Genomic DNA, 15,884 nt, shown 5'->3' with positions numbered 1-15,884 from the left:
AACCAAGAATAATAATTTTATTGTTTTATATTTTCATTATTTTATTGTTTCCCTTCTACGTGGTGACTTTACCCAAAGAATCAAGAATACAAATGTTATTGTTTTATATTTTTATTATTTTATTATTTCCCTTCTACGTGACTTTACCGAATAGAACCAAGATTATAATTAAATCCGTTGAAAAATGTTGAAAATATTAACAATTTGTGATTTAACTCAAGGTTAAAACAATCGCCTGACGTCACTGTCGGTAAGTGGGCGGGGCCGTATAGGAAAGGGGGCGGGGCGAAAATAGGGCGGGGCGGTTAAGTGGTTGGGGTGAGTGGCTGGGGGGGCGGGGCGGAGTGGTCAGTGGGGCGGGGCGAAGATGAAGGCGGGGCGACGAAGTCAGCGGGGCGGCTATGGGGGGGCGTGGCTGCTAAGGGGGCGGGGCGCCAAGCGGGGGGGGGCGGAGTCTCGCGTTTTACGACACCACCGGTTTTGCCGCATCCGCTGCAGCTGTTTGTTGTTTCCCTTCCTTTACGGCACAGTGCCGTCGAGCAGATTTCCGTGGGTGTCACGAGCCGAGCGGAGTCTTACCAAAGCATTTTTTTTGTTAAATTCAGAACATTTTGTATTTATTATTTTTTTCATTTTATAAAATTCCCCGAGGAAGCAAATTTCACGCGGGAGTTTTGATTATTTCCCGTCGTTTAAATTTCCCTCCCCGTCTCCTCGCGCTCTCCACGGCTGCAATAGCGGTGAGTTGAAGGCCGTGTTATGATGCATGGCTAGGCCGGCTGTTCACGACCTTGAAACGTTGATGGAGAGGCGTGGTTACACTCGGTCAGTCACTCGGTTAGTCACTTGGTTAGTCACTCGGTTAGTCAGTCACACACTCAGTCAGTCACCCACTCAGTCATTCACTCACCCACTCACTCACTCAGTCATTCACTCACTCAGTCACTCAGTCATTCACTCACCCACTCACTCAGTCATTAACTCACCCACTCAGTCATTCACTCACCCACTCAGTTATTCACCCACTCACTCAGTCATTCACTCACTCACTCAGTCACTCACTCACTCAGTCATTCACTCACCCACCCACTCAGTCATTCACTCATTCACTCACTCAGTCATTCACTCATTCACTCACTCAGTCATTCACTCACCCACTCACTCAGTCATTCACTCACTCAGTCACTCACTCACTCAGTCATTCACTCACCCACTCACTCAGTCAGTCATTCACTCACTCAGTCACTCACTCACTCAGTCATTCACTCACCCACCCACTCAGTCATTCACTCATTCACTCACTCAGTCATTCACTCATTCACTCACTCAGTCATTCACTCACCCACTCACTCAGTCATTCACTCACTCACTCAGTCACTCACTCACTCAGTCATTCACTCACCCACCCACTCAGTCATTCACTCACCCACTCACTCAGTCAGTCATTCACTCACTCAGTCACTCACTCACTCACTCAGTCATTCACTCACCCACTCAGTCATTCACTCACCCACTCAGTCATTCACTCACCCACTGTTCACTGTTACATTGCATTTATGGCTTTTATTTTGGTGATTTCGAAAACTTTTTTTTGGTTTGGCCATGTTTTTGTTTATTGTAGTACTGAGTTAGACTGATGGCCCTAATCTTAGTTGTCTTGTGGTTGTTATTGTTGTTGTTTTGACTTGCATCCCACTGGGATTTTTACACACAGCGTTGGTGTACGGTGCTATTTCAAGAATATTTTGATGTGTTTTTTTCCCCTGGATTTTCTGTTTGCACAGTCACACACAAAGTCACTTTAAGATGTTTTTTCTTGTTCATGTTTTTAGTTTGTTGAGGTTGCACCCGATTCAAGAGCCGAATGGCTCACAGGGCTATACCAAAATAAATGGAACTATGAACTAAATGGAACTATGAACTCGCTCACCTATTCAGTCATTCACTCACCCACTCACCCACTCAGTCATTCACTCACCCACTCACTCACTCCCTCCATCACCCACTCGCTCACCCACTCACTCACTAACACACTAACCCACTCACTCACCCACTCGCTCACCCACTCACTCACTAACACACTAACCCACTCACTCACCCACTCACCCACTCGCTCACCCACTCACTCACTAACACACTAACCCACTCACCCACCCATCCACTCACCCACTCGCTCACCCACTCACTCACCCACTCGCTCACCCACTCGCTCACCCACTCACTCACCCACTCACTAACACACTAACCCACTCACTCACCCACTCGCTCACCCACTCACCCACTCACCCACCCATCCACTCACCCACTCGCTCACCCACTCACTCACCCACTCGCTCACCCACTCGCTCACCCACTCACTCACCCACTCACTAACACACTAACCCACTCACTCACCCACTCGCTCACCCACTCACTAACACACTAACCCACTCGCTCACTCACTCATTCACCCAGTCGCTCACTCAGTCATTCACTCACCCAGTCGCTCACTCAGTCATTCACTCACCCATCCACTCACCCACTCTCTCACTCACTCCCTCCCTCACCCACTCGCTCACTCACTCACTCACTCCCTCCCTCACCCACTCGCTCACTCACTCACCCACTCACTCCCTCCCTCACCCACTCACTCACCCACTCACCACTCACTCACTCACCCACTCACCTACTCACTCACTCACCCACTCACCCACTCACTCACCCACTCACTCACCCACTCACCCACTCCCTCACCCACTCACCCACCCACTCACCCACTCACTCACCCACCCCCTCACCCACTCACCCACTCCCTCACCCACTCACCCACTCCCTCACCCACTCACCCACTCACCTACTCACCCACTCACTCACCCTCGAGGCGGAGGCTGACAGGGCTTCCTTGCAAGTGAAACAGTGGCAGGAGTGGTGAGTTCAGGTGCTGGTCTTGTGCATTGCGAGGCTCTTGGCTACCTTGAGACATTGATGGCCACGTGTGGATTCACTCGGTCAGTCACTCGGTTAGTCACTTTGTTAGTCAGTCAGTCACACACTCAGTCACATACTCACACACCCACTCAGTCAGTCACACACTCAGTCACATACTCACACACCCACTCAGTCACACACTCAGTCACATACTCACACACCCACTCAGTCACTCACTCAGTCACATACTCACACACCCACTCAGTCAGTCACTCAGTCACATACTCACTCACTCACCCACTCACTCACCCACTCACTCACTCACCCACTCACTCACTCACCATTCACTCACCCACTCACTCACTCACCCACTCACTCACCCACTCACTCACTCACCCACTCACTCACTCACCATTCACTCACCCACTCACTCACTCACCCACCCACTCACCCACCCACCCACTCACACACTCACCCACTCACCCACTCACTCACTCACTCACCCACCCACCCACCCACTCTGTCACTCACTCACTCACTCACCCACTCGCTCACCCACTCACTCACCCACCCACCCACTCACTCACCCACTCACTCACCCACCCACCCACTCACTCACTCACTCACCCACTCTCTCACCCACCCACCCACCCACTCACTCACTCACCCACTCACTCACTCACCCACCCACCCACTCACTCACTCACCCACTCACTCACCCACTCACCCACTCACTCACCCACTCACCCACCCACTCACTCACCCACTCACTCACCCACTCACCCACCCAACCCCTCTGTGTTGAACAGCGTCTGTGTCTGTGTCTGGAGTCCAACTCACTCACCAGCTCCATGGGGACTTCCACGTCAGCTCCGGCTTCCAGCGATCTGATCCACACGGCACAGCACAGCGGTGAGGCCGTAGTCTATTAGCTGCTGGATTCTGACTTTTTTATTCGTGTAGTGAGTCTGTGGGTCTCTGTGTGGTGATTCTGTGAGTCTCTGTGTGGTGGTGAGTCTGTGGGTCTCTGTGTGGTGAGTCTATGGGTCTCTGTGTGGTGAGTCTATGGGTCTCTGTGTGGTGATGGTGAGTCTGTGGGTCTCTGTGTGGTGAGTCTATGGGTCTCTGTGTAGTGAGTCTGTGGGTCTCTGTGTGGTGGTGAGTCTATGGGTCTCTGTGTGGTGGTGAGTCTATGGGTCTCTGTGTGGTGGTGGTGAGTCTATGGGTCTCTGTGTGGTGAGTCTATGGGTCTCTGTGTGGTGAGTCTGTGGGTCTCTGTGTGGTGAGTCTGTGGGTCTCTGTGTGGTGAGTCTGTGGGTCTCTGTGTGGTGATGGTGAGTCTGTGGGTCTCTGTGTGGTGATGGTGAGTCTGTGGGTCTCTGTGTGGTGAGTCTATGGGTCTCTGTGTGGTGAGTCTATGGGTCTCTGTGTGGTGAGTCTGTGGGTCTCTGTGTGGTGAGTCTGTGGGTCTCTGTGTGGTGATGGTGAGTCTGTGGGTCTCTGTGTGGTGGTGAGTCTGTGGGTCTCTATGTGGTGAGTCTATGGGTCTCTGTGTGTGGTGAGTCTGTGGGTCTCTGTGTGGTGGTGAGTCTGTGGGTCTCTGTGTGGTGAGTCTGTGGGTCTCTGTGTGGTGATGGTGAGTCTGTGGGTCTCTGTGTGGTGGTGAGTCTATGGGTCTCTGTGTGGTGAGTCTATGGGTCTCTGTGTGGTGAGTCTGTGGGTCTCTGTGTGGTGAGTCTATGGGTCTCTGTGTGGTGAGTCTGTGGGTCTCTGTGTGGTGAGTCTGTGGGTCTCTGTGTGGTGAGTCTGTGGGTCTCTGTGTGGTGATGGTGAGTCTGTGGGTCTCTGTGTGGTGGTGAGTATATGGGTCTCTGTGTGGTGGTGAGTCTGTGGGTCTCTGTGTGGTGGTGAGTATATGGGTCTCTGTGTGGTGGTGAGTCTGTGGGTCTCTATGTGGTGAGTCTGTGGGTCTCTGTGTGTGTCTATGGGTCTCTGTGTAGTGAGTCTGTCGGTCTATATGTAGTGAGTCTATGGGTCTCTATGCTGAGTCTATGGGTCTCTGTGTGGTGAGTCTATGGGTCTCTGTGTAGTGAGTCTCTGCGTAGTGAGTCTATGGGTCTCTATGCTGAGTCTATGGGTCTCTGTGTAGTGAGTCTATGGGTCTCTGTGTGGTGAGTCTATGGGTCTCTGTGTGGTGAGTCTGTGGGTCTCTGTGTAGTGAGTCTGTGGGTCTCTGTGTGGTGAGTCTGTGAGTCTCTGTGTAGTGAGTCTGTGTGTCTCTATGTGAGTCTGTGGGTCTCTGTGTAGTGGTGAGTCTATGGGTCTCTGTGTGGTGGTGGGTCTGTGGGTCTCTGTGTGGTGGTGAGTCTATGGGTCTCTGTGTGGTGGTGAGTCTGTGGGTCTCTGTGTAGTGAGTCTGTGGGTCTCTGTGTGGTGAGTCTGTGGGTCTCTGTGTGGTGGTGAGTCTATGGGTCTCTGTGTGGTGGTGAGTCTATGGGTCTCTGTGTGGTGGTGAGTCTGTGGGTCTCTGTGTAGTGAGTCTGTGGGTCTCTGTGTGGTGAGTCTGTGGGTCTCTGTGTGGTGGTGAGTCTATGGGTCTCTGTGTGGTGAGTCTGTGGGTCTCTGTGTGGTGAGTCTATGGGTCTCTGTGTGGTGAGTCTGTGGGTCTCTGTGTGGTGAGTCTATGGGTCTCTGTGTGGTGATGGTGAGTCTGTGGGTCTCTGTGTGGTGAGTCTATGGGTCTCTGTGTGGTGAGTCTATGAGTCTCTGTGTGGTGAGTCTGTGGGTCTCTGTGTGGTGATGGTGAGTCTATGGGTCTCTGTGTGGTGAGTCTGTGGGTCTCTGTGTGGTGAGTCTATGGGTCTCTGTGTGTGGTGAGTCTGTGGGTCTCTGTGTGATGGTGAGTCTGTGGGTCTCTGTGTGGTGGTGAGTCTGTGGGTCTCTGTGTGGTGATGGTGAGTCTATGGGTCTCTGTGTGGTGGTGAGTCTGTGGGTCTCTATGTGGTGAGTCTATGGGTCTCTGTGTGTGGTGAGTCTGTGGGTCTCTGTGTGATGGTGAGTCTGTGGGTCTCTGTGTGGTGGTGAGTCTGTGGGTCTCTATGTGGTGAGTCTATGGGTCTCTGTGTGGTGGTGAGTCTGTGGGTCTCTGTGTAGTGAGTCTGTGGGTCTCTGTGTGGTGAGTCTGTGGGTCTCTGTGTGGTGAGTCTATGGGTCTCTGTGTAGTGAGTCTGTGGGTTTCTGTGTGGTGAGTCTGTGGGTCTCTGTGTGGTGAGTCTGTGGGTCTCTGTGTGGTGATGGTGAGTCTGTGGGTCTCTGTGTGGTGAGTCTGTGGGTGTCTGTGTGGTGATGGTGAGTCTGTGGGTCTCTGTGTGGTGGTGAGTCTGTGGGTCTCTGTGTGGTGGTGAGTCTGTGGGTCTCTGTGTGGTGGTGAGTCTGTGGGTCTTTGTGTGGTGGTGGTGAGTCTGTGGGTCTCTGTGTAATGAGTCTATGGGTCTCTGTGTGGTGGTGAGTCTATGGGTCTCTATGTGGTGAGTCTATGGGTCTCTGTGTGGTGATGGTGAGTCTGTGGGTCTCTGTGTGGTGAGTCTGTGGGTCTCTGTGTGGTGAGTCTGTGGGTCTCTGTGTGGTGATGGTGAGTCTATGGGTCTCTGTGTGGTGAGTCTATGGGTCTCTGTGTGGTGAGTCTGTGGGTCTCTGAGTGGTGATGGTGAGTCTGTGGGTCTCTGTGTGGTGAGTCTGTGGGTGTCTGTGTGGTGAGTCTGTGGGTCTCTGTGTGGTGGTGAGTCTATGGGTCTATATGTGGTGGTGAGTCTATGGGTCTATGTGTGGTGATGGTGAGTCTGTAGGTTTCTGTGTGGTAAGTCTGTGGGTCTCTGTGTGGTGATGGTGAGTCTGTGGGTCTCTGTGTAGTGAGTCTGTGTGTCTCTATGTGAGTCTGTGGGTCTCTGTGTAGTGGTGAGTCTATGGGTCTCTGTGTGGTGAGTCTATGGGTCTCTGTGTGGTGGTGAGTCTATGGGTCTCTGTGTGGTGAGTCTGTGGGTCTCTGTGTGGTGAGTCTATGGGTCTCTGTGTGGTGAGTCTGTGGGTCTCTGTGTGGTGATGGTGAGTCTATGGGTCTCTGTGTGGTGGTGAGTCTGTGGATCTCTGTGTAGTGAGTCTGTGGGTCTCTGTGTGGTGAGTCTATGGGTCTCTGTGTAGTGAGTCTGTGGGTCTCTGTGTGGTGAGTCTGTGGGTCTCTGTGTGGTGAGTCTGTGGGTCTCTGTGTGGTGAGTCTCTGGGTTTCTGTGTGGTGGTGGGTCTATGGGTCTCTGTGTGGTGAGTCTATGGGTCTCTGTGTGGTGAGTCTGTGGGTCTCTGTGTGGTGAGTCCATGGGTCTCTGTGTGGCGAGTCTGTGGGTCTCTGTGTGGTGAGTCTGTGTGTCTCTGTGTAGTGAGTCTATGGGTCTCTATGTAGTGAGTCTGTGTGTCTCTGTGTAGTGAGTCTATGAGTCTCTGTGTAGTGAGTCTGTGGGTCTCTATGCTGAGTCTATGGGTCTCTGTGTAGTGAGTCTGTGGGTCTCTGTGTAGTAAGTCTGTGGGTCTCTGTGTAGTGAGTCTGTGAGTCTCTGTGTAGTGAGTCTATGGGTCTCTGTGTGGTGAGTCTATGGGTCTCTATGCTGAGTCTATGAGTCTCTGTGTAGTGAGTCTATGGGTCTCTATGCTGAGTCTATGGGTCTCTGTGTTGTGAGTCTGTGGGTCTTCATGCTGAGTCTATGGGTCTCTGTGTGGTGAGTCTATGGGTCTCTGTGTAGTGGGTCTATGGGTCTCTATGCTGAGTCTATGGGTCTCTGTGTAGTGAGTCTATGGGTCTCTGTGTGGTGAGTCTATGGGTCTCTGTATAGTGAGTATGTGGGTCTCTATGTGGTGAGTCTGTGGGTCTCTATGCTGAGTCTATGAGTCTCTGTGTAGTGAGTCTATGGGTCTCTATGCTGAGTCTATGGGTCTCTGTGTGGTGGTGAGTCTATGGGTCTCTATGTAGTGAGTCTATGGGTCTCTGTGTAGTGAGTCTATGAGTCTATGTGTAGTGAGTCTGTGGGTCTCTATGCTGAGTCTATGGGTCTCTGTGTAGTGAGTCTATGCGTCTATGTGTAGTGAGTCTGTGGGTCTCTATGCTGAGTCTATGGGTCTCTATGCTGAGTCTATGAGTCTATGTGTGGTGAGTCAATGAGTCTATTTGGTGAGTCTGTGGGTCTCTATGTAGTGAGTCTATGAGTCTCTGTGTGGTAGTGAGTCTATGGGTCTCTGTGTAGTGAGTCTATGGGTCTCTGTGTGGTGAGTCTGTGGGTCTCTGTGTGGTGGTGAGTCTATGGGTCTCTGTGTAGTGAGTCTATGGGTCTCTATGCTGAATCTATGGGTCTCTGTGTAGTGAGTCTATGAGTCTCTGTGTGGTAGTGAGTCTATGGGTCTCTGTGTAGTGAGTCTATGGGTCTCTGTGTGGTGAGTCTGTGGGTCTCTGTGTGGTGGTGAGTCTATGGGTCTCTGTGTAGTGAGTCTATGGGTCTCTATGCTGAATCTATGGGTCTCTGTGTAGTGAGTCTATGGGTCTCTATGCTGAGTCTATGGGTCTCTGTGTAGTGAGTCTATGGGTCTCTGTGTGGTGAGTCTGTGGGTCTCTGTGTGGTGGTGAGTCTATGGGTCTCTGTGTGGTGAGTCTGTGGCTCTCTATGCTGAGTCTATGGCTCTCTGTGTAGTGAGTCTCTGTGTAGTGAGTCTATGGGTCTCTGGTTAGTGAGTCTATGGGTCTCTATGGTGAGTCTATGGGTCTCTGTGTAGTGAGTCTGTAGGTCTCTGTGTAGTGAGTCTATGATTCTCTGTGTAGTGAGTCTGTGGGTCTCTGTGTAGTGAGTCTGTGGGTCTCTGTGTGGTGAGTCTATGGGTCTCTGTGTGGTGAGTCTGTGGGTCTCTGTGTGGTGAGTCTGTGGGTCTCTGTGTGGTGAGATTGTGGGTCTCTGTGTGGTGAGTCTGTGGCTCTCTGTGTAGTGAGTCTATGGGTCTCTGTGTAGTGAGTCTATGGGTCTCTGTGTGGTGAGTCTATGGGTCTCTGTGTGGTGAGTCTGTGGGTCTCTGTGTGGTGAGTCTATGGGTCTCTGTGTGGTGAGTCTGTGTGTCTCTGTGTAGTGAGTCTATGGGTCTCTATGTAGTGAGTCTGTGGGTCTCTGTGTGGTGAGTCTGTGTGTCTCTGTGTAGTGAGTCTATGGGTCTCTATGTAGTGAGTCTATGGGTCTCTGTGTGGTGAGGCTGTGTGTCTCTGTGTAGTGAGTCTATGAGTCTCTGTGTAGTGAGTCTGTGGGTCTCTATGCTGAGTCTATAAGTCTCTGTGTAGTGAGTCTGTGGGTCTCTATGCTGAGTTTATGGGTCTCTATGCTGTGTCTATGGGTCTCTGTGTAGTGAGTCTGTGGGTCTCTGTGTAGTGAGTCTATGGGTCTCTGTGTGGTGAGTCTATGAGTCCCTGTGTAGTGAGTCTCTCCGTAGTGAGTCTATGGGTCTCTATGCTGAGTCTGTGGGTCTCTATGCTGAGTCTGTGGGTCTCTGTAATGAGTCTATGGGTCTCTATGTAGTGAGTCTACGAGTCTCTATGTAGTGAATCTACAAGTCTCTGTGTGGTGGTGAGTCTATGGGTCTCTATGTAGTGAGTCTACGAGTCTCTGTGTGGTGGTGAGTCTATGGGTCTCTATGTGCTGAGTCTACGAGTCTCTGTGTGGTGAGTCTGTGGGTCTCTATGTAGTGAGTCTATGAGTCTCTGTGTTGGTAGTGACTCTATGGCTCTCTGTGCTAACTCTATGAATTACTTTTCCCCACCCACCTTTCCTGGCCCCTCCCCTTGAACCCCCACAGTGGCTCCTCCCTCCGGTTGCCCCATGAGCCAATCGGCCTCCGCCGCCAACCCCGCGGTGGCCCCTCCCTCCGGCTGCCCCATGAGCCAATCATCGGCCACCGCCACCCCGGTGTCCCCGCCCTCCGGCTGCCCCATGAGCCAATCACCGGCCACCGCCACCCCGGTGTCCCCGCCCTCCGGCTGCCCCATGAGCCAATCGGCGGCCGCGGCCCCGCGTGGCCCCGCCCACCAGGAGGGTGCTTATCGTTTCGTTGGGACGCAAGTTGATGGGGACGCCGTCGACCCCAGCAACATGGTGAGAGGCATGGGCGGCTGGGGCAATCCATCACCCAGACACACCCCACACACACACACCACACACACCACACACCACACACACACACACACCCACACACACACCACACACCCCACACACCACACACACACACCACACACACACCACACACACCCCACACACACCCCACACACACACCCCACACACCACAAACACCACACACACACACACGTAGACACAAGCAGGATGATTGCTTAAATATTGCGGCAAAGTGAGGCGGATGGGAAAAATAGTGTAAAAATTTTTTTTAAAAAATCGCAGAAAAATTGAAGTGAATGAAAATAATAAACGAAAATAACTTTGAAAAAAATTAAAAAATTTTGTAAAAATAAAACTGGGATAAATTGAAGTGAATGAAATGAATAAACGAAAATAACTTCGCAAAAAAATGAAGTGACCGCATTCGTGAACACAAAGCAGACCTTAAACACGGTAGGACCAACACCTCGGCCGTGGCAGATCACTGTTATTATTCAGTAGGCTCACATGACATTGACTTCTCCAAGACAGAGGTTCTTTGCAAGCCATCTGGCTACCATGAGAGATTCGTTCACGAGGCTATCCACATATACAAACACGGAGACAACTTCAACCGAGAAGATGGATTCTGGGCTTAGCAATCATTGGAAGGATTTGATAAACCATTTCGGGTCTTAATTGATTGTCCACGCTTACGGTTACCATGAGAGATTCATTCACGAGGCTATCCACATATACACGCCCAGAGACAACTTCAACCGAGAAGATGGATTCTGGGCTTAGCAATCATTGGAAGGATTTGATAAACCATTTCGGGTCTAAAATTGATTGTTCACGCTTACGGCTACCATGAGAGATTCGTTCATGAGGCTATCCACATGTACAAGCACGGAGACACAATTTCAACCGAGAAGATGGATTCTGGGCTTAGCAATCATTGGAAGGATTTGATAAACCATTTCGGGTCTAAAATTGATTGTTCACGCTTACGGCTACCATGAGAGATTCGTTCACGAGGCTATCCACATGTACAAGCACGGAGACACAATTTCAACCGAGAAGATGGATTCTGGGCTTAGCAATCATTGGAAGGATTTGATAAACCATTTCGGGTCTTAATTGATTGTTCACGCTTACGGTTACCATGAGAGATTCGTTCACGAGGCTATCCACATATACAAACACGGAGACAATTTCAACCGAGAAGATGGATTCTGGGCTTAGCAATCATTGGAAAGATTTGATAAACCATTTTGGGTCTTAATTGATTGTTCACGCTTACGGCTACCATGAGAGATTCGTTCATGAGGCTATCCACATGTACAAACACGGAGACACAATTTCAACCGAGAAGATGGATTCTGGGCTTAGCAATCATTGGAAGGATTTGATAAACCATTTCGGGTCTTAATTGATTGTTCACGCTTACGGCTACCATGAGAGATTCGTTCACGAGGCTATCCACATATACAAACACGGAGACAATTTCAACCGAGAAGATGGATTCTGGGCTTAGCAATCATTGGAAAGATTTGATAAACCATTTTGGGTCTTAATTGATTGTTCACGCTTACGGCTACCATGAGAGATTCGTTCACGAGGCTATCCACATATACAAACACAGAGACACAATTTCAACCGAGAAGATGGATTCTGGGCTTAGCAATCATTGGAAGGATTTGATAAACCATTTCGGTTCTTAATTGATTGTTCACGCTTACGGTTACCATGAGAGATTCGTTCACGAGGCTATCCACATATACAAGCACAGAGACACAATTTCAACCGAGAAGATGGATTCTGGGCTTAGCAATCATTGGAAGGATTTGATAAACCATTTCGGGTCTTAATTGATTGTTCACGCTTACGGCTACCATGAGAGATTCGTTCATGAGGCTATCCACGTATACAAACACGGAGACACAATTTCAACCGAGAAGATGGATTCTGGGCTTAGCAATCATTGGAAGGATTTGATAAACTATTTCGGGTCTTAATTGATTGTTCACGCTTACGGCTACCATGAGAGATTCGTTCATGAGGCTATCCACATGTACAAACACAGAGACACAATTTCAACCGAGAAGATGGATTCTGGGCTTAGCAATCATTGGAAGGATTTGATAAACCATTTCGGGTCTTAATTGATTGTTCACGCTTACGGCTACCATGAGAGATTCGTTCATGAGGCTATCCACATGTACAAGCATGGAGACACAATTTCCACCGAGAAGATGGATTCTGGGCTTAGCAATCATTGGAAGGATTTGATAAACCATTTCGGGTCTTAATTGATTGTTCACGCTTACGGCTACCATGAGAGATTCGTTCATGAGGCTATCCACGTATACAAACACAGAGACACAATTTCAACCGAGAAGATGGATTCTGGGCTTAGCAATCATTGGAAAGATTTGATAAACCATTTCGGGTCTTAATTGATTGTTCACGCTTACGGTTACCATGAGAGATTCGTTCACGAGGCTATCCACATATACACGCCCAGAGACAACTTCAACCGAGAAGATGGATTCTGGGCTTAGCAATCATTGGAAGGATTTGATAAACCATTTCGGGTCTTAATTGATTGTTCACGCTTACGGCTACCATGAGAGATTCGTTCATGAGGCTATCCACATGTACAAACACGGAGACACAATTTCAACAGAGAAGATGGATTCTGGGCTTAGCAATCATTGGAAGGATTTGATAAACCATTTCGGGTCTTAATTGATTGTCCACGCTTACGGCTACCATGAGAGATTCGTTCATGAGGCTATCCACATGTACAAACACGGGAGACACAATTTCAACAGAGAAGATGGATTCTGGGCTTAGCAATCATTGGAAGGATTTGATAAACCATTTCGGGTCTTAATTGATTGTCCACGCTTACGGTTACCATGAGAGATTCGTTCACGAGGCTATCCACGTGTACAAACACAGAGACAATTTCAACCGAGAAGATGGATTCTGGGCTTAGCAATCATTGGAAGGATTTGATAAACCATTTCGGGTCTTAATTGATTGTTCACCCCTATGGCTACCATGAGAGATTCGTTCACGAGGCTATCCACATGTACAAGCACAGAGACAATTTCAACCGAGAAGATGGATTCTGGCTTAGCAATCATTGGAAGGATTTGATAAACCATTTCGGGTCTTAATTGATTGTTCGCGCTTACGGTTACCATGAGAGATTCGTTCACGAGGCTATCCACATGTACAAGCACGGAGACAATTTCAACCGAGAAGATGGATTCTGGGCTTAGCAATCATTGGAAGGATTTGATAAACCATTTCGGGTCTTAATTGATTGTTCACGCTTACCGTTACCATGAGAGATTCGTTCATGAGGCTATCCACATGTACAAACACGGAGACAATTTCAACCGAGAAGATGGATTCTGGGCTTAGCAATCATTGGAAGGATTTGATAAACCATTTCGGGTCTTAATTGATTGTTCACGCTTACGGTTACCATGAGAGATTCGTTCACGAGGCTATCCACATGTACAAGCACAGAGACAACTTCAACCGAGAAGATGGATTCTGGGCTTAGCAATCATTGGAAGGATTTGATCAACCATTTCGGGTCTTAATTGATTGTTCACGCTTACGGCTACCATGAGAGATTCGTTCATGCGGCTATCCACATGTACAAACACGGAGACAATTTCAACCGAGAAGATGGATTCTGGGCTTAGCAATCATTGGAAGGATTTGATAAACCATTTCGGGTCTTAATTGATTGTTCACGCTTACGGTTACCATGAGAGATTCGTTCACGAGGCTATCCACATATACAAACACGGAGACAATTTCAACCGAGAAGATGGATTCTGGGCTTAGCAATCATTGGAAAGATTTGATAAACCATTTTGGGTCTTAATTGATTGTTCACGCTTACGGCTACCATGAGAGATTCGTTCACGAGGCTATCCACATGTACAAACACGGAGACACAATTTCAACCGAGAAGATGGATTCTGGGCTTAGCAATCATTGGAAGGATTTGATAAACCATTTCGGGTCTTAATTGATTGTTCACGCTTACGGCTACCATGAGAGATTCGTTCACGAGGCTATCCACATATACAAACACGGAGACAATTTCAACCGAGAAGATGGATTCTGGGCTTAGCAATCATTGGAAAGATTTGATAAACCATTTTGGGTCTTAATTGATTGTTCACGCTTACGGCTACCATGAGAGATTCGTTCACGAGGCTATCCACATATACAAACACGGAGACAATTTCAACCGAGAAGATGGATTCTGGGCTTAGCAATCATTGGAAAGATTTGATAAACCATTTTGGGTCTTAATTGATTGTTCACGCTTACGGCTACCATGAGAGATTCGTTCACGAGGCTATCCACATATACAAGCACAGAGACACAATTTCAACCGAGAAGATGGATTCTGGGCTTAGCAATCATTGGAAGGATTTGATAAACCATTTCGGGTCTTAATTGATTGTTCACGCTTACGGTTACCATGAGAGATTCGTTCACGAGGCTATCCACATATACAAGCACAGAGACACAATTTCAACCGAGAAGATGGATTCTGGGCTTAGCAATCATTGGAAGGATTTGATAAACTATTTCGGGTCTTAATTGATTGTTCACGCTTACGGCTACCATGAGAGATTCGTTCATGAGGCTATCCACATGTACAAACACAGAGACACAATTTCAACCGAGAAGATGGATTCTGGGCTTCGCAATCATTGGAAGGATTTGATAAACCATTTCGGGTCTTAATTGATTGTTCACGCTTACGGCTACCATGAGAGATTCGTTCATGAGGCTATCCACATGTACAAGCATGGAGACACAATTTCCACCGAGAAGATGGATTCTGGGCTTAGCAATCATTGGAAGGATTTGATAAACCATTTCGGGTCTTAATTGATTGTTCACGCTTACGGCTACCATGAGAGATTCGTTCATGAGGCTATCCACGTATACAAACACAGAGACACAATTTCAACCGAGAAGATGGATTCTGGGCTTAGCAATCATTGGAAAGATTTGATAAACCATTTCGGGTCTTAATTGATTGTTCACGCTTACGGTTACCATGAGAGATTCGTTCACGAGGCTATCCACATATACACGCCCAGAGACAACTTCAACCGAGAAGATGGATTCTGGGCTTAGCAATCATTGGAAGGATTTGATAAACCATTTCGGGTCTTAATTGATTGTTCACGCTTACGGCTACCATGAGAGATTCGTTCATGAGGCTATCCACATGTACAAACACGGAGACACAATTTCAACAGAGAAGATGGATTCTGGGCTTAGCAATCATTGGAAGGATTTGATAAACCATTTCGGGTCTTAATTGATTGTCCACGCTTACGGCTACCATGAGAGATTCGTTCATGAGGCTATCCACATGTACAAACACGGAGACACAATTTCAACAGAGAAGATGGATTCTGGGCTTAGCAATCATTGGAAGGATTTGATAAACCATTTCGGGTCTTAATTGATTGTCCACGCTTACGGTTACCATGAGAGATTCGTTCACGAGGCTATCCACGTGTACAAACACAGAGACAATTTCAACCGAGAAGATGGATTCTGGGCTTAGCAATCATTGGAAGGATTTGATAAACCATTTCGGGTCTTAATTGATTGTTCACCCTTATGGCTACCATGAGAGATTCGTTCACGAGGCTATCCACATGTACAAGCACAGAGACAATTTCAACCGAGAAGATGGATTCTGGCTTAGCAATCATTGGAAGGATTTGATAAACCATTTCGGGTCTT

The 15,884-nt window shown here is 48.5% G+C and overlaps 1 protein-coding gene across 1 annotated transcript in view; it reads left to right on the top strand.

Moving 5' to 3' along the window:
• The first annotated feature begins 465 nt into the window (after positions 1-465).
• The window catches only part of LOC142923443 (holocytochrome c-type synthase-like), a 52,453-nt gene continuing 37,034 nt past the window's right edge, over positions 466-15,884 (top strand). Inside the window, exons 1-3 of the mRNA XM_076064551.1 lie at positions 466-740; positions 3,717-3,819; positions 9,781-10,076. Of these exons, the coding sequence (XP_075920666.1) occupies positions 3,759-3,819; positions 9,781-10,076 (357 nt within the window). The 5' untranslated portion in view covers positions 466-740; positions 3,717-3,758. The remainder of the gene's footprint in view (positions 741-3,716; positions 3,820-9,780; positions 10,077-15,884) is intronic.

The sequence above is a fragment of the Petromyzon marinus genome, unplaced genomic scaffold, assembly GCF_048934315.1.
Source record: "Petromyzon marinus isolate PM22_M1 ecotype Great Lakes invasive population unplaced genomic scaffold, UKy_Petmar_22M1.pri1.0 PM_Scaffold_519, whole genome shotgun sequence".
NCBI lineage: Eukaryota > Metazoa > Chordata > Hyperoartia > Petromyzontiformes > Petromyzontidae > Petromyzon > Petromyzon marinus.
Note: the sequence above shows the minus strand (reverse complement) of the source record. Positions and strands in the feature narration are given on the sequence as shown.